Raw genomic sequence first — 24,152 nt, 5'->3', positions numbered from 1 at the left:
CTTTTACGTAAATGGCTTTTACACTTTTTATATTGTATTTATTATTATTATTTGATTTGATTTATTAGCTGCCCATCTGGCCGGCTACCTGGCCACTCTAGGCGGCAAACAATACTAATAACAAATTTACATAATCAACTGAACAAAAAAACCAAAAACACAACAACACAGCTCTAAAAAATCCTAACCCACCTCAAATGCCCGCCTGAACAGCCAGGTTTTTAAAGCCCGGCAGAAGCTCATCAAAGAATGAGCTTTAATGTTTAATGCTTTAACTTCTGTAAACCGCCCAGAGAGCTTCAGCTATGGGGTGGTATAGAAATGTAATAAATAATAGTAATACTAATACTGATACTTATATGAGATGTCTAACAGCAGTGCCCCAAACTGGTTAGGTAAGTTGCTGCTAACCCTGTTAATTAAACTAACCAACTGCTGAAGCATGCTCCGGCCGAAAGATGCCTTGGCCAAAGCGAGGATGTTTGACTTGTAATGTCTCACAAAGGAAGACAACGAAGCCCACGTTGCAATGTCAACAAGAGAGGCATTGGTCCTGAGGGCAGTAGAGGTGGCTGCACTCCGTACAAAGTAAGCGGAGATCCCCCCAGGCCAAGCAGAACCAGAGGAAAATGCAGGCCTTAATGCACCGTGCCAGCACCGACTTGGAGACCTTCCTGCCCATGGTGGAAGGGTGAAATGAAACGAACAGAGAGTCAGAGACATGAAACCTGGTCCCTCCCTGGCGCTTCACATGTGCCTGACCATCATGTTGTCCGTTCATACAAGCACCACCTTGGGCTGTATCAGGTGGCTGAAGGTGAAGAGAGCCAGATGGATTGATACTGAGGAAGGAAACTGCCTTGGCCACCCTGTGGGATGACCTTTGCTGGGAGATGGACAGGGGGAGTGAGACCCTGTTGATTCTCCTGGACCTCTCAGCAGCTTTCGATATCATCGACCACGGTATCCTTCTGGATAGGTTGTCTGGGCTGGGAGCTGGAGGCACTGCACTACAGTGGTTCCGCTCCTACTTGGATGGCCGATTCCAGAAGGTGGTGCTGGGGGATTATTGCTCTGTGCCATGGAAATTGTGCCATGGGGTTCCACAGGGCTCTATTTTATCCTCCATGCTGTTTAACAGCTACATGAAACCACTGGGGGAAGTTATCCGGAGGTGTGGGCTGAGGTGCCATCAATATACGGATGACACCCAGCTCTACCTCTCTTTCTCATCAAAACCAGGTGAGGCAGTGGCTGTCCTGAATCAGTGCCTGGGCACGGTAATGGACTGGATGAGGGCTAATAAATTGAAACTCAATCCAGACAAGACGGAGGTACTGATAGTGGGTGGTTCATCTGCCCGGCTAGGTGATGTTCAACTTGTTCTGGAGGGGGTTGCACTCCCCCTAAAGGATCAGGTTCGTAGTTTGGGGGTGCTCTTGGATCCAGAACTGTCACTTGAGGCACAGGTGAACTCAGTGGCACGGAGCACTTTTTATCAACTTAGGCTGGTATACCAACTATGCCCTTATCTGGACAGAGATAGCCTAGCTGCAGTTATCCATGCTCTGATGACTTCACATCTGGATTACTGCAGTGCGTTATCTGTGGGGCTGCCTTTGAAAACGGTCCAGAAACTTCAGCTGGCCCAAAATAGGGCAGCAAGACTGTTAACAGGGACTGGCCAGTGAGCTCATATTACGCCAGTACTTTTCCAGCTGCACTGGCTGCCAGTCCATTTCCCGGCCCGATTCAAAGTGCTGGTATTAACATTCAAAGCCCTTAACGGCTTGGGGCCAGATTATCTGAAGGATCGCCTCCTCCCATATGTGCCTGCCCGGACCCTAAGATCATCCTCAGCGGCCCTTCTCCATGAGCCCCTGCCAAAGGAAGTGAGGCGGGTGACTACCAGGAGGAGGGCTTTTTCTGCTGTGGTACTCCGGCTGTGGAATGAGCTCCCTAGTGAGGTTCGCCTGGCACCTACATTGTATTCTTTGTGGCGCCAGGTGAAGACCTTTTTATTTTCCCAAGCATTTTAGCATTTTAGCTCTTTAGGCTTTTAGCTTTGCTGTTTTAAATCTGTATTAAATCCCTGCACTGCTGCTAAGGTTTTATTCTGGTTTTATTCTGGTTGTATTGTTTACTGTGGTTTTAATGTTTTATATATTTTGTATTGTTTTATTGTGTGCTCTTTGGTTTTAATTTTTGTGAACTGCCCAGAGAGCTTCGGCTATTGGGCGGTATAGAAATGAAATGAATGAATGAATGAATGAATGAATGTTGATCCTGTGCAATGCTTCCTCTGGGCTCCACCTGCACTAGGCCACGGTGGATCTGCAGCGGGACCTCCAACCCTGAAGGCTGGCATCTGTTGTAATTTCGACTGAGGGGCTCTCTCTAAGGGACTGCCCCCTAAGGATTGAGGTGGAGAACAACCAACTCAAGGACTTCCAGAGATAATTGGCTTGGTTTTTGTCTCTGACAGCTATATCCTTCTGGGAAAAAAGCAGGATAAGCCACTGAGGGGGCCTGGAGTATTTTCTGGCACATGGGACATATCTATGGTAGCGATCACACCCCCTGCAATTGTGCTAGGGCCGTCAGGTCTGGGATGGGATTCTGAAGGATCAGTCTTACCATAGCCTGGAACTTTTCTGATCTCTCCAGCAGAAGGCAGAACTATACCGGATTGACTATTCAGTACCATCTCAAGGTGGTACAGTTCCCTAGAAGGGCAAAACTGACTTTTTCTGACATTCACCAGGAAAACATTTGACTGAAGGCATGCTAACATCCTGTGGACAGCCAGAATTTCCTGATGAAGTGAGGGAGACTTGATTAGAATGCTGTTGAGGTGAGGAGTGAATCTGCTGCCTTCTCAGGGGTAATACCAATACTATCTTGGGGGCAGAGGAGAGACTGCATGGGAGGGCTCTGCATTGATAATATTTCCCTGATAGGTAAACCATAATATTGTCTGTGAGCCAGGTGAATCAGGACATGCAAGTATACATCTGTGAGATCCAGAGATGCCAGAAAAATCTCCTGTCTGGAGAGATTCAAGAATGGTACAAGTGTCTTCATCAAAAACTTTCTGGATTTTTTAAAATCCACCCATTTCAGGCACAATATTATCCTCCAGTCCCTGCTCTTTTCGGGGGACAATGAAAAATACTGAGTAGCAGCCTTTCAATCTTTCCAATGATGGCACTGGCTTGATCCCTCCCACATCAATGAGGTGAGATATGGCCTGCAATGAGGTGAGATATGGCCTGCTGTGTTTCTTCTCCAGTTTCCTGGACCTTGGGAAGGAGATGAGAAGTTGGGAGGAAGTTGAAGAAAAGCAAATACAGAGAGGAAGAAATAAGACAAAAGTGAGGCAAACTGTAGCTAGAAAGGGCTGGAGCGCTAGTGCAGCTACTCCAGCAACCTGCTCGGAGCTGAGGCAGGAAGCGAACCCGGAAGCAGGTTGCTCTCCCATGTGAGAGGGCAATTCAGTCAATTCGCATATTCCTGCCTATCGGAGCAAGTGGGGGAGCAACCCACATAAGGATACCATCCTCCACTGCAGGAAAACTACAGGTCCTTGCTTAACCCCTTTCCCTTCTCAGACCCCCTAGTAACAACAATGAAGCAACTGTTTTCTGAATGAGGATTCAGAAATACTACTCCCCTTAGAAGACAGGGCAGAGATGCCAACATTGTTAGGAAGTTTTGGAAAAGCTTTTAGAATGTATTATGCGGTAGAAAGAGGAGCTGGAATTTCTAGTGGAATAAAGTCCCTGAAGTACAATAACGAACCATTATATTGAAACAGCCAGTAAGCCTAAATGGCTACAACAGAATCATGAACTTGGAAGGACCTAATAAATCTTGTCGCTCCTCCCCATCCCATCACTTGTCTAAAGGAAGAACCTTAAGACCGCTTCACACATTACTTTGTGCTTAGATTTAAATCCCAGCTTTCAATCAAATGATCGGGGGAGCGGGGGATAAATCGTAATAATATACACGCAGGTTGGTGTCCCTCATGCCAAGATGTTCTTCTTGGGAGGCAGGGGGTGCCATCTCCCAGCGGCCCTTGGTCAATTGCAGAGGCCAGTGTGCTTCCCTTCAGCTCTGCATTTCCAGGGAACTATTTTTAGGTGTATCTCTAAATAACTATTTTTAAAATATAAAATGTGAATGTGACAAATGTTTGTAAACACAGGCATCCTACTGGTACACTCATAAAGGTAGGATTTGGCTGCAATTCCCTTTTAAGTGAATACATACCCATTTGCAAATTCAGGTTCCAGTGTGTAATGTGTAAAATGGTCCTTATACCTAAAGCAACATCAAAACATGCCCTCTCCAAACTTTTCTTGATAACCTCTACAGGAGATGCCACAGCCTATTCCAGTGAACTACTCTTAAAATTGGGCAGAATTTATTGTATTTAACCTAATCCCTATGTTCCTTTAATGTAAACACATTGGGCATTTTCCTGCCCAGATTAAGCAAGGCTAAATCCTGTTTATTCAGCATGCATTTAAAAATTAATCCCAAATCCAGGAAATAATCCTAAATCCAGTTAGACTATATCCCCAGGACCAACCAAAATGCCAGAGAAGATTGTGTAAGCTTTCAATTTCCCCAGAACTCTTCATGAGGCTTAGTGGTGTAAGAGGCAGGCAAGAGTTCTGGAGAGCAAAAAAACTTGCATAATTTGTTGTGGTATTTTGGTTGGTCCCGATAATGGTATTGCCTGTGAATTTTCGATTTTTTCCCCAGATTTTAATTTTTTTTATTCAGTGACTCTTTGTTGTAAAAATTGATGGAACTTTAGAAGTGCTTAACTTAGGCCAACATGAAACAACATGCTTCATTTAGCCAATTCTCAGCTAAATGTGGTAATATTCCACGAACTGGGACTCCTGCTCTTGGAGGCAGGACAGGAGGGGTGAGAACCTAACTAAACTCATATGGATGGGAACAGAACTAACATGGGGATGGATGGAAGGAACCTGGGCACATCTTGAATGGGTAGATTGCCTGGTGCTGTAGAAAGCCATTCCACCCAAAGAGAGGGATGGACATTCTCAGGGATGATGTCTGAACCTCAAAACAGCACTGGCAAAAATGTTAGGGAACATGTACAAAGTCAACGTGGAGGAACAATTTGGATGGCTTTAAAAGGATATTAGCAAAATTCATGAAGGATAAGGCTATCAGTGGCCACTAATCATGATGACTATATGCTACCTCCAGTATCAAAGGCAGTGAGCTTATGTACACCAGTTGCTGGGGAACATGGGCGGGAGGGTGCTGTTGCACATGTGTCCTGCTGGTGGGTTTCCTGTGGGCAGCTGACTGGCCACTGTGTGAACATTATGATGGACTAGATGGATCCTTGGTCTGATCCAGCATGGCTCTTCTGTTCTTAGGAATTCCCTATTAATGGAAGAAAGATAGAAAATATACATAGTAGACCTTTGGCATATGGAGGCAATTCAAACAACAGAAAGGGGAAGGTAAGAGTTCTAAGCTCTGTAACTAAAAGTTAAGCAGGTACTTCACATCTGGGAAGAAGCTAAAAATGTGCCTCAGGTAGGCTTAACCATGCAAGTATGACTCTGGAAGGGAGGGATAACATTAGTGGAAGAAGACAGAACAGAAAAGTTGCAAAGGCAAGCCTTACACATAAGCTATTTTTCAAGCTTACTGACATTTACACGGTGATAATGAGAGTACACTTTCATGCCAGCCCTCAAACTGCAATACATGAAGTTCTACGAACTTTTCCTTCCATTCTGAAATGTGAATTCTTGGGCCCTTTCTGGCTGAAATTCAGGTGCGTTGCCAATGAATGCTGCTATGTGCAGATTCCCCTCTACCAAAATCTAAAAATTCTCTCTACCTCTTCAAATATACCCCCAGGTTTAAGTGGCAAATCTCGAATTTATTTCAAAATGTATATACCTCATTCCAATAGAGTGGCACAACAAATCTTTGACTTAAAAGTCAGAAAAAAAAGACCTCATATACCCACTCAAGTTTACTTAATAATCATAATACAAACACAAATGATGTACAAGTTTATCTGAATATTTATGTTTATTTCCATCCTTGGGTACAAAAGGGCTTTGTGCTATGTCATTTTCAGACATCAATTGTACATGCTATGTTGATGCACTTATCTCGTTACAGCAGAGACCCTGAAGTCAGCAAATCCAAAAACACAGAGATGAAACAATCTATTGTACTTAAGTTCTTATAAATGCACCAAACATTATTTGAACAATCTGCACAACGAGTTGAAGGAGTCAGGGACTATGAGTGTGGGTGTGCACACAAAAAAGCAGATGAGTTTCAGGTCTGTAGCCAGCTCATACTACTCCATGATACTAGTGTGCCATCAGTGCAATGCACTGGGTACCACCGCTGCCAGGGTTTATTACTGAAGTTTATTACTGTTTATTAACAGTAACAGTTTATTACTTAATTAGGGCTCCATTAAGAGTGTGGCTGTGGCCAGTGGCATAAAGTAAATTCATTTGTAGCTTGACATTAGGATAGCATATGTGGAAATTATGTCTTAAATTCTAATATTCTGGGCTAGATGGAAAACCCACACACGCACACAACAACGATCAAGCAGTTTCATGCATCTGAAGATGACTTAAAAGGTCTTTTTCATTGCCAAACCTCATCAAGCAATCAGTGCACTTGTGAGGCAACTCAGCTGAATGCCTGAAGTCCAAGTGAATTTTGAGGTCTCCAATCTGCCCTGTTGAATATTCACAATATTGACACAAATAAATCCCTTCAGACATGTGAGTGTTCAAATGCTTACAGTATTCCAGCATGCCTGAAAAGCCCTTCCCACAGTCATCACAAACATGGGGGAATATTTTGGTGTGTTCAATTGCCACATGCCGGTTGACATTGGTATGAAGCCTGCTGCGGAAGCCACACACTTGGCACACGAAGAAGTTCTTGCACTTATCAAAGCTGATTTTGTTGACCAGGCTGTACTGTCCTTGCTGCTGCCTGTTGTTGTGGCTGTCGCTCAGCTCTATCAGCCGGCCTGCATGTTCGTTCACCACGTGGCTGTGTAAGTCCTCTGGGTCACTGGTTTCATGCTCACAAAACTGACACAGGTACTGCTCGTCACAGCTGTGCTCCTGGAAATGGAGGTACAGCTCACTGCTGGAGGAGAACTGAACGTCGCATTGCTCACACCAGTAAAGGTGATCGCTGAAGTGTGTGTCTGCTATGTGCTGGCTCAGGTTCTCGAACATCACAGTTTTGTAGTCACAGTATTTGCAAATGTAGGGATCTTCCTCATGGATTTTTAAGTGTTCAATAAGCACTTTTTTGGAGGAGAAGTTCTCCTTACATACCTGGCAGATGTTGCCCTCAGGACACGTCTTATGTTTCAGAACAATGTGCTGCTTTAAATCTGAGAAGTACTTACTGTTAAATGTGCATCGTTCACATTTGTACAAACCGCTGCTGTTGGCCCGCAGCAGAGGCCATTTTGGCTGAATGGTGACATTCAAAGGAGAGTTTTTCTCAAGCACCTTGCAGCTTTCAGTTGCGATTTCCTCTGCATCCTCTGCTTCAAGCTTCTCTGGGGAAATGGTCTGAGTTTCTATGTCATGAACTTCCACGGCCTGGACTTCGGTCGTGGAAATTTCTACAGTTTGAATGTCCAGAGGTTTCTCCTCTTCAGTTAAGCTGTCACTGAAGATAGGCGACTCACATGTGTCTTTAAAAATCCCATTATTGGCAGGTTTATCTACAAAAAGGACATGGAAGATATGCAAAATGAAAATGATAAAGAATCGCAGATGCAAGAGTTCCCCCCCACACACTTTTGCCATTATTCCAGTAGGCAGACATATTAGCTTTGTACTAGAAAGACCTTAGTTCAAATCTACTGAATTGTGTACAAGAGCAACTCAGCCTCCTCATCTGAATAGAGGGAAAGAATAGCCTAACTCACAGGCATGATTTGAGGATAAACAGGAATTCTGAAGCTATCTGCATAGTAAACGTTGTACATCATAATGCAAAATGAGAGCAGCTACTTTCCAAGACAAATTTTTTCTTTGGATTGCTAAGGTTGCAATTCTATGCATACTTAAATTGAGTGTAAGTCTCATTGACATCAATGGGACTTGCTTCATTCATTCATTTTTTATTATATTTCCATACTGCCCCATAGCTGAAGCTCTCTGAATACATGCTTCTGAATTCATCGGCAGATACTTACATTTTTATCCCAAACGTCCACTACGGAACCCAGGGCAACGTACATGACCATCCCCCACCCACCCCCATCCTAGTTTATTCTGACAACAATCCTGTTAGGTAGGTTAGGCTGAGAGAGACTAGCCAAGGGTCACCCAATGAACTTCACAGCTGAGCAGGGATTTGAACCTGGGTCTTCCTCACCTAAGGATTTGAACCTGGGTCCGCACCATTCTAACCCCTATACCACACTGGATTGCAGGCTGCAAGAGTTTTAACTCTCAGTAAGGGACCTTATTAGCGACATTTCTAGCAACTGATTTTCTTACACATTCAACATTCTTTATTGAGAAGAGGGAAAGTAAACATAAGTAGAGTTCAAAAATGTGCAACTCTGGCACCATCTCGCATTTACCTTTCTTTTTAGGGTCCATGAAGTGTGACCCTATGACATTAGACTGGGTTCCACTCCACTGAGATGTCCCAGCATATACTGGGCTGCCATCCTCATCAGTATCTGTGGTGTGTACTGCATTATGAAATCTACCTGTTGAGAGAAGGGACGTTTTGGTGTTCTTGTCCTGATTCAATTCATACATTTTCAGTAACCTTGTACTATATAATGTATATTTTGGAGCTTATTTCACACCCTATCCTCCAGGCTCAGGGCTGGTAGTATCGTATTAAAAAACAATACCTTGTTTTACCCCCCACATAAGTAACAAGTGGAGGAGATTAAAAGTCTAAAACATTTTCTCGGTACATATTTGCACATGGTCAGTGTGACCAGTTCACATGTAACAACAATTAAACTATGGGTTGTTGCCTTAGCCAAAGTTAACCCATAATTTGGCTGCCACACGATTGAGCAAACTGCTGGTTGTTTGGTCAATTCCTGCAATGTTTGGTTCCTGTCCCCTTCACCCACTCCCTCTCTGTATCACAAATGCCTTTGTGCACTGTAGTACCGGAATGTAGAGAGGCTGGGTTTTTGACTGCTCTTGCCTGCCACCTCTATAGCTTAGCGAAACAACCCATGAACAGCCCACAGATCTGGGTTCACACCTAATGACAACCCATGGTTTAAACAACCCAGAGTTCTCAACCCAACAACAAATAATGGGTTCTCTTCATGAGTGGTTTATGGTTAACAAGTCATAATTAATCCATGGTTTCAGGTTCGTATGTAATGACAACCCACGATTCAACTACCCATGGCATGTTATGTGCAAAGCACATCTATAGCAGATTTTTTAAGAGAAGTTTTACACATAACTGTCCTGCCTCAAAATAAAGACAACACAATATTACCCTCCCTGCCAAATTAAAAAAAAAAGTAATGATATGAGTTTCAGATTCTGCTGCTCAATTCAAGAACAACCAGTATTAAACCGAGGCTCAACAGTACTGCCCACCAACTCCTAGTTTATGGTAATTCACCTTAAAGTTGTAATTAAACAGTTTACATTCTAAACTGTTCAAGACAATACTCAAACACGCTTTCTAGGGAATGAGTTTCATTGAACACAGTGAGACTTATTTCTGAGTAAACATGCATAGGATTGCAACATAGATCTACTTAAGCAATCCCGTCCATACACCTGGATGTTTCTTCAAAAGGAAGTATCGCTGTGTTCATGTAGGCTTACTGTCAGGGAAGTGTGCACAGAATTGCAGCTTTCAGTACTTTTGTTTCACTCAGAAAGAGAAAAAAATAAAAAACAAACAACTTATACAATTTTGGATTCATATCCATAGCTATGTGGAATGACCCTGGGGTTGGAGGTGGTGCTGAGAAAGTCAACTAGGTTTGCATTATTGATCTCTTCTACTTAAGGGAAAATAGTCCTGCAGGAGCTTCATGAAAATACCTAAATTCCATATATATATATATATATAGTCACATATACAACTTATAAGCTGACTGACAGATTTTTCAGAAGGGTTCACTTGCTTTAAATCTTTTTTTAAAGTCCTCCCAATTTGTGTTTTAAGATATCAAACTGAGCTAACTGATCATCTAACAGTGCAATTCTTTGCGTGTGTAATCAGAAGTAAGACTCACTAACTTCAGTGGGACATACTAGGGATTAAGTATGCAAAAAGTATTTCAACAACATTTGTGGCCATGTCATTTCTTTCTGAACTCATCCACATCAACAACAGAAAGTGATTGTTTTTAGAGCAGGGTCGCCTACAGTGAATTATCTGCCTACTCTCCCTTTGCACAACCATGGCTGCACAAGCGGCTTTAGTGCAAAAACTGAACGATAGGAGAGTAAGCATGAAATGGCAAGAATGTATACGCTCTAACATTATTCCTTTTCCGGTGTACTGGCAACATCTATGCACAGTCCACAATATACCGTTATCTGCTGTAAAGACAGGAAAGATCAATGTAAGCTGTGGACAGATACTGTATGATTTTCGGGACATGTGAACAGCCCCCCGCTCCCCCGCACATCTGTGGGTGAAGTAATGCGGTGCTTAACCTTACCTCGATTATCAGACACTTTCAAGTCTAGCTGTTTCATAGAACACACACTGTAACAATGGTCAGAAAATATGCCACTATTCTCTATGTATTTCGGGACACCCGTAGAATCTAGACAGAAAGGCAAGAATCAACTTACATGTCTGACTGAAGCACATAAAAACTTTTGCTGTCTTCTGAAGTAATGTATAGGTGCCACAATTGATTCACTCTGAACTGGTTATTAATACTAAAACAATATTTAGAAATTATACAGCAATGTGCATTCCAAAGCATCAAGGCTATTCATTGTTTTCTTATGTTGAAATCCCTGAAGTCAATGGATTAAGAAGAGTCAAGGGTAAGAAAGTTAAGGGTAAGAAAGGAATTCACAAATATTGTAAACTAAAAATGTGTGCATACATTGAAGATTTAGGGGGAGGTGGGCTTTAACTCCTCCTCCAATCCTATCACCTTGCATTTTTAGAAGGAGTAGACTAGACAAACTACAAACAACCCCTTGGTTCACAACCCAACAACAAACTATGGGTTCTCTTTGTGGGTTGTTCATGGTTAACAAACCATGGTTTGTTAGTGCAGCTGGGTTCACACAACACAGCAACCCATGGTTCAGTGACAACCCACACTCAACTTATACTGGTCCTTGAGTGTGGGTTGTTGTGTTGTGTGAACCCAGTCAGGCCGTGGTTCATTGTGATTGTTTAACCCATGACAAGCTGCGGCACCCGCAGGCACCGGACTGCTGTGTCACTTGGGGGTTGTTGTGTCGCGTGAACCCAGCAAGTGTGTATTATGAGGGTTAAACAACATAAAACAAACCATGGGTTATGCGAGGGTTGTTTAAAATGACCCTCATAGGTTGTTTAACGTGACCCTCATCACACTCATAGGTTAACATGACAGAACCCCCAAGTGGGAGTTGCATATTCAAAACGGCTGCCACACAAGCTGCAGCCTCACCATGGATTTAATTAATAACCCATGCTGGGCTCTCATGTCATGTGAACAGCCTCAAAAAATGATAGCTTAGTGTGTTTCTCTTAGAAGCAATTGTACTACTGCTATTTGGATTAATCTTTTTGCCCCCTTGCTCATTTTATACAATGGTGGTGCCTAGAGAAAGACAAAGCCATGTGCTTTGCGCACAGAACTGCTGCATGCTTTGCGCACATATACATAGTTCCTGCACAGGTTTCTATTTTTGAGTCACGTAGTCCAATTATATATGTCTTAGATGGTGTTTATTTTAAAAAGTCAACTCTCCTTTAATCTCTCTCTCTCAAAATCTAGCTTGTGAAATTTTTAACTATTCAGAATGTCACCGAACTAGGTAAACATATCTGTTTCTGACCTACCTGAATAACGTGAGGGATGTAAAGTCTTCCTTTTCCTCTTCTTCGGATGCTCATTCATCTTGTTTCAGTCTAAAAGAATCCGAAGACAGGTTTAGCTGTTAATGTCCCTTCCCACTAATTTGCAGTTAGACAGAGATATGCATACATGGCTCCCCCAACAATGTAAATCAGCTATTTACGTACCTCCTACCATGCATCAGCAGAATCAGCCTGACTGCCAGCAAGATCTTTGCACTGTATCTTAAGCCAAGACACTAGTGGCAAATCATTCTAAATGCAGGGAGGTCTTGTATCTTTGGAAAATGTCTGGCCCTGGTTTGTCAGTCACGATGACCGGGTTAGCATGATCACCTGGGAAAAGAAGCCACTGTAGCTTCTTTTCCCCACCCCCATGTGCCCGTGATTTGCCTAATTACCGGCAATGCGGTGCAGCTTATCGTGTTGTCTGAACCTGGCGAGGTGCACAGCAAGGGTAGCTTCTAAATCACTCCACGACCCGTGGGTTGTTGTAGGGGTTGGTGGACAATGTAGAGGCCACCCCTGTCATGTACCTCTCCAGGTTCGGACAACACAATAACTTGTGCTGCATCGCAGGTAATTAGGCAAATGGTGGTGGAGAAAAGAAGCCACGGTGGCTTCTTTTCCCTGGTGATCGCGCAAACCTGGTCAATATAATAATTTCAGAAGTTGGAAGATCTATCTATTTAAATTGGCTTATGCTGATATGTGGGAGTTGTTTGTTGTTTATTCGGTCAGTCGCTTCTGACTCTTCGTGACTTCATGGACCAGCCCACGCCAGAGCTTCCTGTCGGCCGTCGCCACCCCCAGCTCCCCCAAGGTCGAGTCTGTCACCTCCAGAATATCAGCCATCCACCTTGCCCTTGGTCGGCCCCTCTTCCTTTTGCCTTCCACTTTCCCTAGCATCAGCATCTTCTCCAGGTTATCCTGTCTTCTCATTATGTGGCCAAAGTAATTCAGTTTTGCCTTTAATATCCTTCCCTCAAGTGAGCAGTCTGGCTTTATTTCCTGGAGTATGGACTGGTTTGATCTTCTTGCAGTCCAAGGCACTCTCGGAATTTTCCTCCAGCACCACAGTTCAAATGTAGGAGTTAGGCTGTTGCAATTAAAAAAAATTTAAATTTCATTTCTTTATCTTGTGGTCTGTTAATTATTGTATGTCTTTGTTAAATGTGCACACCCAAAGGCCTTCAGCACCTGTACAATTTAGTTCAGCAATGCAAAGAAAGTATCTGAACAACAAAAATGAAGTCCACAAACGTGTTTAAATTTAACATTTCCAACAATACATGGTTGCCCCAGGAGGCAGATATTTTTCTAGTGAATTCAAACAGTTAAAGTTTCCCCAGAATCTCTGCTGTCACTTAAAATAACAATAATAAAAAAGCTCTTCACTCTTTGTGACTGTGGCAATAATGGCAAGCTGGGTTCTCCAGTTGTGTTCAAAAACGATCCACAACTTTTGCTTTTGGTTTATTCTTATTTGTCAGTTTCAATGCATAACTCACAAGTGATTCCCTGTACCCTAAACAGCTTGTGATATAATGTCCAAAACTAATTTCCCTGATCGTGGTCTCCCCTGCCCCCAAGCTAGGCTTATCAGAACTGGTAACTGACCCATGTGCTAGGGGGTAGGTAGACTAATCAAGACATTTTTCTCTTCTGTGACAAATATGCCTGTGTGTTTTTGAGAACAAAAAGATGTAAAAATAAAGTACATGTTTTTGGACTTTCAGTGTTTGTGCTAATTTCTCCATTTAAATAGTAGATATTCCCCATTTAGTAACAACATCGTGTATAAACCCAGCGTACATGCGCAGCGCACAACTGAGGTTAAAGCTCCCCTTAGACTCACATTGTTTGTTACACGTGTACACACTCCAGTTGCATGTCTGCGTGAATGAGGATGTGCAGCAACGTAACTTTGGAATCAAGAGTGATGTGACCAGAAATAAATAAGGAAAATTGTATCTGGCCATTTCCCCCTCCAATAGATTGCTGAATTACTATGCCAAGGTCCAATTCTCATGTTATTTTCAGATTGGACATTAGGTAGTAATACATTCCTCCCTTTATTTACATAATGAGAATATGAAGAAAAGACCCAGGTCCTCCAACTTAACAGACTGACTCTTCATTACCAGAGAGCCAGTGTGGTGTAGTGGCAAGAGTGTTGGACTAGGAGCTGGGAGATCCGGGTTCTAGTCCCCACTCAGCCATGGAAGCTCACTGGGTGACTTTGGGCCAGCCACAGACTCAGCCCAACCCACCTCACAGGGTTGTTGTTGTGAGGATAAAATGGAGAGGAGGAGGATAATGTAAGCCACCTTGGGTTCCTTGCAAGAGGAAAAAAGGCGGGGTATAAATGCAATCAGTCAATCAATAAAAATAAACAGTTGAAGAACTGCCAACTACATACTTTCTGACAACAGAGGAAGCATCTACAAGAGGGAAAAATAAACAACCAGAAGAAACCCAAGTGTTTAATTCAGATTAGAATACATTATGCAGCTCAGGAGTATAAACGTGCACAGATTATCTTTGTTAACCTTGCCATCTTTGTAAATCTTGAACATTTCAGCAGATACAGAGATCTGGAGGAGTAGATGACATACAGTATACTGAATAGTAACCATGAGGAGGACCCAGGAAAGGTCAAGGCCCCGAAAGTTCCATCTCCTGACACCCGAATATGCTTCACACCTCTGTCTGGTTTAAGCAGACAACTGCATGTACATTGTCCATACCTTACTCAGTAACTACAATAACTAAGATCTGCTAGCTCTGAAATAAAAACTGAGCATAAGAGGCAGCGATGTGGGTTTTCTGGAAAATTTTAAATTGGAAAATTGCTAGGGATAATCACCTGAAAAACATGAATTACAACTTTGAAATGGCTAAATTTGGCTAATATTGTAGCTGTAATTGGCATCCATTCATTGTTACTAATGAACTTACTAAATGGAAAATGTTCCACAGAAAAACAAAGCAGTGGAAAATTTTCTGCCCCACGTCACTAGTGATAGTCAGTCATTGGTTACCAGATTCTCTGCCGTGTCCCACAGGCACAGATTTACAGAGCAAGCACTGCCTTGTATATAGACATACACATTTGTTTTTAAATCAGTTCCTGAGAAACTAAGCTTCCTTGAAGTGGAATTCTTCTACGAGCCAGCGGGTAGGAAAGGGTTTCAAATCTTGTTTCAGAAATCAGAAGTGTTGCCAGAGAATTGAGAAAACGGGTAGTTCACTGAACAACCACCTGAACGATGACAGAGCACAACAGGCTGCAAAAAGGGTAAAGAGAGTCAATGTGTTCTCATAAGTAGAAGTATTTCAGCAAGGGAATTCTGTCCAATTAGAGAGGCATGGTAGTAGTAGGGTTATCTTATGTGACCCATGAGCTGATGTAGCATAGTGGCAATGAGACTGAACTAAAATCACAAAGCCCTAAGTCTAGTGTATGAATTTCACCTCTGCCATGAACTCACTAGGTAGCCTTAGGCAAGCCACATATATAATTGTAGGTTAACTGTGGGTTGTTTACCCACTAATAACCCATACAGTTTGGTTTCGTAGGTCACAAAACAACATCTGATCAAGCCAATAAGAGCTTCATTATAAAAAGCGGCAGCAGCAAATCTTGGGTTAAGTAAGCTGGACAGCCATCTGTCAGGGATGCTCAGACTTGGATTCCTGCATTGAATAGGGGATTAGACTCGATGGTCTTATAGGCCCCTTCCAACCCTACTATTCTATGATCTGCCACCATTAAGTGAGAACTGGGTCACTGAATCCCCATTTTCTGGAAGTGAAAACAAGTAGTCAGATTTTCAAATCATTAATCTTGCTCTTGTCTGCACCATTCTCAAGTCCTAAATAACCTGATTTTTCACACTGGTGTGGATCGTTCCATTTGTTTTTTTTACTGAAAGCAGAAATCCCGATCTAACTGTAACAACTCTTAAGCCAAGACTGTCTGTTTTAAAAGATACTGCTTTTGAAATCTCTGCACTGCTACCCAACTGCTGTTCCCCAAGCTTAAGAGTGATGCACTATTTGGAAGTTTAACCCCCAAGTGATTAGAATCCTGCATTGGTGCCCATCCCTGCAGCCCTCCATGTGTTGGGGGCGGAACATCTGCAGTGGGGAGTGGTCTCCACTTGCGTAGGCTCTGCATGCAATTTAAAATCTTGGAAAATCAGGGTTTTAAATCATATGGTAAGCCTGCAACACTCACTGGAAAAGACCCTGATGCTGGGAAAGATTGAAGGCAAAAGGAGAAGGGGACAGCAGAGGATGAGATGCCTAGATAGCATCACCGATGCAATGAATATGAACTCGAGCACACTCCGGGAGGCAGCAGAGCACAGGAAGGCCTGGCGTGCTATGGTCCATGGGGTCACAAAGAGTCGGACACGACTTAACGACTGAACAACAACAAAAGCCTGCAACAGTAGAGAAGGCTGCCTGGTGCAGAAGTTACCCCTCCAATGGTTGGAGGGCCGATGGGACATGGAGAGGGCAGGCAAATGGGCTTGTCTCCTCGCTGCCCTCAATGCAATTCTAAATCATGTGAAGGATGAACTTTTGAACTGGGCTATAATCATGTTCACTTTAGACAGCACTCAACAGAAGTCCATTATCCAAAAGGGGAATAAGGACAAGCCCAGACAGTTGTAATTTTGGGAACAAAGTCTAGAACTCACATGCCCACAGTTCCAGATGTGCAGGGTCTTTGAGCCTGTGTTGGTTTGTCACAAATCCATATTGCTGACACAGGTAAGTACTCAACCAGCAAGCTGGGGTGCAGCCTGCACATCTGGCTTCCCATGTTCCCTAGGTGCTTCACCAGGAGAACAGAAGCCTATGTCCAGGTTTGGACAATCACGAGGGGAAAAGTCGCCATCATGGCTTCTCCCCACCCCTGTTGTTTACATAATTACCTGCACTCCAGCGGAGCTGGCTTTGTACCCACCCTAAAACCCACGATGTGCAGTAGGGGTTGTAGGGTGGGTATGAAGCCACCCCTGCTGTGCCACGTTCACATGACACACCAACCCACGTTGCAGCACAGGTGATTACGTAAACAATGGGTGCACATGCAGCACGTGCAGGGGAAGAAGCCACAATGGCTTCTTTCCCCCCTGTGATCATCTGAACACCCCCATTATGTTCCTGAGATCTTTCTCAGGCTGCTTCCAGCATGCCCTTAGGCTGCTTTCAGACACAGGCTTCCTCACCAAGTTCTAGCTGACCCATACAGACTTGTGCACTATTCCTGTGCAAGTGAATGACCTTTGGCTGGCTGGAGTTGTTTCCATCAGACAATACAGTTGTGAGAGTGTTGCCTCTGGCACACCCACAAACAACCAGAGTCAACTGAAAGTCATTTACCTGGAAGCAGATGATGCACACTCAAGTGGAGCGTTACTATGCACCCCTCCTTGCAAAAGCGCTCACTATGCTGTCTCCTGCAGTGAGGGTGTTCTTCAAAGCACACTAGGTTACCTAGTTCAGACAACAGGGCTTGCCACCAGAGTTAGGTCAAAATTCCCTTGTCCTTTGAGATCCTTCACACATAAAAGATTTGCCATAGAATCTGAAATCCTGAAAATTCAGCTCTTTTTCATTAAAACCCCCACCAAACAAGTCTGAACCTATGTATCTGAAAGTGGGTAACTCTTTGCACTCTGCATGGTTACCTACTCCCCTGAGCCCATGTCTGCCCTCATGCTCCCATAGTGCTTAATCCTAATAAGGAGGAAACACACAAATGAGAAAGCAAGTACCAGACATGTGAAATAAATTCTGTTTTTCATCCATGAGTGTTTCTACTCATTTCCAGGGTTGTTTCAAGAAACGCTAGTTCCTGTTTATTTATTTATTTAATTTCTATACTGCCCAATAGGCGAAGCTCTCCTGTTATGCTAGTGGCAGATCCTACTGGCACTACCGAACTACTGGAGGTGCAATGGCAGTGTAGGGTATAGCCCCATGTTTGCAATTTCGTTATGTGTTTTCAGTCGTACGTGTTTCCAATTATGTGTTTTTAAAAAGATTCAGCTGCTTCCAGCTATGCTACCATTCAATACACAGGAAACACATAAATTGACACCAATGAATAAAACATATCGATAATACTTAAAAGTGTTTTCCTGCAATAATATATACACAGATAAAGGAAACAAGCAGATACAGGAAGCGAATTACACAAACTCAGTCTTTAAAAGGGAATTCATGAAGGGGTGTGTAGAGATGCATTGCCTGTCTTAAAACAACATCCTAAGGGTGCAATCCTATGCATGTTTAGGCAGAAAGCAGTCCTACAACTCCCAGCATGCCCCAGCCATGCTGGGCGTTGTAGGACTTTCTCCTGTCTAAACATATATAGGATTGCGCCCTAAGACATAAAAATTCTCACACACTGTACACAAATAGAATGTGGAGATTTGGATGGAATCTCTTCTTTTCCTTTGCAGAAAGTCCTGTCTATAAAAAACCCCAAGGGAGAAGAGGGAGATGGGACTATTTTAGACTGGAGGAACAAATCACCCTCCCTATCAGTACACTCAGATCTGGTCTACACATTCAGTAGAATCCTGAGATGTCGTATGGGGTATTCCACATCAAGTACTAGGTACATTTTTGAATGCTTCCCCACATGCGGGGATATATATTTTTATGCAGGAGACAAAATGTTATCCCTCGCTGGCAGTCTGAAGTGGTACCGTTCATTCAACCATCTCAGGACTGTCTCATCTCATGTTCTGATGAGATATGTACCACAGACCTTATTTTGGAAATGTAAAATGGGGGAGGGGAGGGGGAAGGAAAAAAATAGATAGCAGAAGGAGCACCCACCTTAACAGACCTACTTTAAAGACAGAGAAATCTGGCTGATACTTTCCCCTTCAGATCAACAGATCTTCCTACAAGGGGCAGTTCTCTTGAGGAAGGGTATGAGAAAGGAAAGCACTCAGGCATGCTGAAGTCTCCTCTAAAAAAAAAAAAAATGGTAGAAAAGGGAGTTAGGATGCCCATGCCTTAAAAAGGTCCAAAAAGGGAGGGGAGATTACAAGAGACTGTTGGAAAAGATAAGCAAATCACCCTATGTGCCTCTTTCCTTATCCTTAATCATGGGCAGGATTAACACTCATTTCTCTCCCCCATAACCTTTTGAAAGCGCCCACTTGAATTCCATGAAAATGTGGCTTCGTCTGTCACCCCCATCCCCACCCCTGATTCCAACCCCCCTGCTTTCAGATGATATTACCTCTGAAGACTGCAATCCTATGCATGCTTATGCGGAAGGAAACTCCATTGGCCACAATAGGGCTCATTTCTGAGTAACCAACCATGCATATGACTGCTCTGCTCTCGTTTCAAAGTGGTTTCTTACAACCCAATCTGCTGCATGGTTACTCCAGTGCTGGAGTCCCATTGCGTTCAACGGGACCTATAACGGAACAGATTGTATTGCGGCTTTAAACGGCTTGTACGTGTTGCTTTTTTAAAAAGGCTTATCCACCTTGGAGCCTTAGTGGAAACAGGAGAAATTTATTTTATTATTACTGGTTATCCACGCTGGAGCCTTAGTGGAGAAAGGAGATGACGATGATGAAGATTGTCCTTTCTCCACGAAGGCTCCAGTGTGGATAACCATTAAAATGTGTATTTATTTTTTATTCATTTCATTTCTACACCGCCGATAACCATTAAAATATGTATTTATTTTTTATTCATTTCATTTCTACACCGCCGAATAGCTGAAACTCTCTGGGCGGTTCACAAAAATTAAAACCAAACGGCATTAATAATAATAATAATAATAATAAATGGTTATCCACGCTGGAGCCTTAGTGGAGAAAGGAGATGACGATGATGATGATTGTCCTTTCTCCACGAAGGCTGAAGCGTGGATAACCATTAAAATATGTATTTATTTTTTATTCATCTCATTTCTACACCGCCGATAACCATTAAAATATGTATTTATTTTTTATTCATTTCATTTCTACACCGCCCAATAGCCGAAGCTCTCTGGCCGGTTCACAAAAATTAAAACCAAACGGCATTAATAATAATAATAATAATAAATGGTTATCCACGCTGGAGCCTTAGTGGAGAAAGATTGTTGTTAATAATAATAACAACAACAACAACAACACCACAATAATATCTCCTTTCTCCACTAAAGCTTTCTATCATCACTATTCATAGACGGAGGCCGAGCGAGCGACTTTCTTGCCATTCCCATTCCCCATCCCAACTCCATGAACAGCGGGGGGAACAAAATCCAAAGCGCCCCCCAGCCACTGCGGGGAAAGAGGCTGGAGAATACCGAGCCCGCGTCGCCGCTGAGCTTGCGGGGGGGAAACACATCTACAGAGACGCGAGTCCCCGGAGCGGGATCCCCCCACCCCGCGCGGGAAGCAGGAGGCCAGCGACGGACGCCTTTCTCTCTCCCCGCGCCCGACCGTCCGCAGGCCTCACCTCGAGTAGCAGGCCGCAAGCGGCGCCTCACACGCCGCCGGAACAGAGGAGCCGCGCGCGGAGGGCGGGAGAAGCGGGCGCGAACGCCGCAGCACCGCGCCCCGGCGCCGCTGAGGGGAAAGAGGAGGGGCGGGGAGGGGTCGCGGAGCCGGCGCGCGCACGCGCGTCGCCCCGTCCCCGACCAATTATTTATTTATTTAGATTTGCATCCCGCCTTTCAACCCATAAAAATGGCGATCGGGGCGGCTAATAACGTGGGCCTGGCCTACCCGCGTAGCAGTTTTAGGGTCTAAAAATCCTGAGGTGGTAGCTAGATAGGATTGTACCATTTCAGACTGTAGGTGGGTTTTTTTTTTTGAAGTTGCTAATGCAGTGCGCAATCCTATGCGCGTTGAGACAGGAAGAAAAGAAAAGAAGTCCTACGACTCCCAGCATTCCCCAGCTAGTCATGCTGGCTGGGGAACGCTGGGAGTTGTAGGACTTTTTTTCTTTTTCTTTTTTCAGTCTCAGCACGCATAGGATTGCAGCCTAAACCGCCCATTCACCCAAGTTCTCTGGGTGGTGCACGTTAAACGCATACAGTACGAACGTTAAAACAATGCGGAATGAAACCAAGAAAGGGCCAGCCGCAAAGAACACAACTATTACAACATCATAAATTGGTTTGAATTGTTGCGAGCCACCCAGAGAGGTTTGGTTATTGGGCGGTATAAAAAGTGTAATTAATACATAAAATGTAATAATACATACATCAATAAGTATAAAGCTGAACAGAAGACAAACACACATCAGGGGGAGTGTGGATTCCAGTCCAGCACCGGTTGCTGGGGAACATGGGTGGGAGGGTGCTGTTGTGCTCATGCCCTGCTTGTAGTAGGTTCCCAGTTGACAGCTGGTTGGTCACTGTGTCCTGGCCTAGATGAACCCTTTGTCTGATCCAGCATAGTTCTTCTTATGTGCTTATGTTCCCTGTTCTGCTTTCCTGATTTTCTTTTTTTTCATTCAGAAATTTGATCCCCACTTCCTGCAGTCTGAAGTGGTACAGTAACCACTTCAGGAGTTTAGCACCTGACCCTGCTGCATATGTAAACCAACCTGTTAAGGAAGTCAACCTGTTAAGAAGGCCTTGTCTGTACATCTGTTAGGACCATTGAAAATGTCACAAAGTAGTGAGCCAGGTTATGGGCTCTCCCAGAACTCCTCTTCAAGGCTGGATGTTAAGCAAAACCACAACCGCTTTTGTTTCTTTCTCCAGCAGCCCTTGGTGCAATCTGAAATTGGGCGTGCACCTAGCACAGGCCCCTTTTGGGTATCCCCCCTTAGTGTGGCTGCACTCAGAGGTCCAGCAGCCCCACCCACTGTCATCCACCCAGCGGGGGGTGGGTGGGGGCACTTCGGTAGTGGGGAAGGGGAGCCTATGGGCATAGATCAGGCTCACCCATACAGACATCCCAGCCACTGTGTGGATGCCAATGGGGCAGTTTTAATGAGGATAGTGGAGCAGAGTCGGCAGATGCGGCCCTGAGGGGGAATGCCCCAACTGGGCTAATGGCTAATCCAGGTATGACCTAAATCATATCCCTTATGAATATACAGTGAAGGTGAGGAATAGATTTAAGGGACTAGACCTGATAGACAGAGTGCCTGAGGAACTATGGACGGAGGTCCGTAACATTGTTCAGGAGGCAGCAACTCAATCCATCCCAAAGAAAAAGAAATGCAAGAAAGCCAAGTGGCTGTCTGATGAGGCTTTACAAGTAGCTGAGGAAAGAAGGGAAGCGAAAAGCAAGGGAGAAAGGGAAGATATACCCAACTGAATGCAGAGTTCCAGAGAATAGCAAGGAGAGACAAGAAGGCCTTCTTAAATGAACAATGCAAAGAAATCGAGGAAAACAACAGAATGGGAAAGACTAGAGATCTCTTCAAGAAAATCGGAGATCTCAAGGGAACGTTTTGTGCAAAGACAGGCATGATAAAGGACAAAGAAGGCAGGGACCTAACAGAAGCAGATGAGATTAAGAAGAGGTGGAAAGAATACACAGAAGAACTATACAGGAAAGATCTTAATGTCCCTGATAGCCAGGACAGTGCGGTCACTGAACTTGAGCCGGACATCCTCGAGAGTGAAGTCAAGTGGGCCTTAGGAAGTATTACTAACAATAAAGCTAGCGGAGATGACAGTATTCCAGCTGAGCTATTTAAGATCCTAAAAGATGATGCTGTTAAAGTGCTGCAGTCAATATGCCAACAAATTTGGAACACTCAGCAGTGGCCACAAGACTGGAAAAGGGAATTCCAGAAAAACGTCTATTTCTGCTTCATTGATTACACTAAAGCCTTTGATTGTGTGGATCACAACAAACTGTGGCAAATTCTTAAAGTGATGGGAGTACCAGACCACCTTACCTGTCTCCTGAGAAACCTGTACGAGGGTCAAGAAGCAACAGTAAGGACCAGACATGGAACAACCGATTGGTTCCAAATTGGGAAAGGAGTATGACAAGGCTGCATATTGTCGCCCTGCTTATTTAACTAATATGCAGAGTACATCATGAGAAACGCCGGGTTGGATGAATCACAGGTCGGAATTAAGATTGCTGGGAGAATTATCAACAGCCTCAGATACGCAGATGATACCACCCTAATGGCAGAAAGCGAAGAGGATCTAAAGAGCCTCTTGTTGAGGGTGAAAGAGGAGAGTGCAAAAGCTGGTTTGAAACTCAACATTAAAAAAACAAAGATCATGGCATCTGGCCCCATCACTTCCTGGCATATAGAAGGGGAAGAAATGGAAGCAGTGACAGATTTTATTTTCTTGGGCTCCAAGATCACCCCAGACGGTGACTGTAGCCATGAAATTAAAAGACGCTTGCTCCTTGGGAGGAAAGCTATGGCAAACCTAGACAGCATAGTAAGAAGCAGAGACATCACCTTGCCCACAAAGGTCCGTCTAATCAAAGCTATGGTTTTCCCAGTAGTAACGTATGGCTGTGAGAGCTGGACTATAAGGAAGGCTGAGCGCTGAAGAATGGATGCTTTCGAACTGTGGTGCTGGAGAAGACTCTTACGAGTCCCCTGGACTGCAAGGAGGTCAAATCAGTCCATCCTAAAGGAAATCAACCCTGACTGCTCATTGGAAGGACAGATCCTGAAGCTGAAGCTCAAATATTTTGGCCACCTAATGAGAAGAGAAACTGTCTGGAAAAGACCCTGATGCTGGGAAAGACTGAAGGCAAAAGGAGAAGGGGACGGCAGAGGATGAGATGGCTAGATAGCATCACTGATGCAATAAATATGGACTTGAGCACACTCCGGGAGAGAGCGCAGGACAGGAAGGCCTGGCGTGCTATGGTCCATAGGGTCACGAAGAGTCAGACACGACTAAATGACTGAACAACAACAACAAACTTACTCCCCTCCAGATGTTTGTGACTTCACCTCCCATCAGTTCCAGCCAACATGGCCAATGGTCAGGAATGCTGGGAATTGTAGTCCAAAACTTCTGCAGGCCACCAGGTTGGGGAAGGCTAAAGGTGCAATCCTATGCATGT

At 44.0% G+C, this 24,152-nt stretch overlaps 1 protein-coding gene across 9 annotated transcripts; it reads right to left on the bottom strand.

Annotated features, from left to right (window-relative positions):
* Positions 1–5,923: 5,923 nt before the first annotated feature.
* ZNF639 (zinc finger protein 639) lies at positions 5,924–20,719 on the bottom strand. 9 transcript variants are annotated; one of them, XM_084847534.1, is made up of 7 exons: positions 20,602–20,719; positions 18,970–19,105; positions 12,271–13,201; positions 12,088–12,156; positions 10,736–10,843; positions 8,654–8,785; positions 5,924–7,783 (listed from the first exon to the last, which is right to left on the bottom strand). In XM_084847534.1, exons 4-7 carry the CDS (start codon positions 12,143–12,145, stop codon positions 6,633–6,635), a joined length of 1,449 nt encoding a protein of 482 aa, XP_084703660.1. In that variant the 5' UTR covers positions 12,146–12,156; positions 12,271–13,201; positions 18,970–19,105; positions 20,602–20,719; the 3' UTR covers positions 5,924–6,632. The 9 variants fall into 9 exon arrangements, with proteins under 9 accessions (XP_084703660.1, XP_084703659.1, XP_084703662.1 ...); XM_084847533.1 differs by having other exon boundaries at positions 12,940–13,201; XM_084847536.1 differs by having other exon boundaries at positions 12,940–13,201; positions 20,450–20,645.
* Positions 20,720–24,152: the final 3,433 nt, after the last annotated feature.

The sequence above is a fragment of the Heloderma suspectum genome, chromosome 3 (genome assembly GCF_057233095.1).
Source record: "Heloderma suspectum isolate Gila_16-S chromosome 3, 16-S_ref, whole genome shotgun sequence".
Classification (NCBI taxonomy): domain Eukaryota; kingdom Metazoa; phylum Chordata; class Lepidosauria; order Squamata; family Helodermatidae; genus Heloderma; species Heloderma suspectum.
Note: the sequence above shows the minus strand (reverse complement) of the source record. Positions and strands in the feature narration are given on the sequence as shown.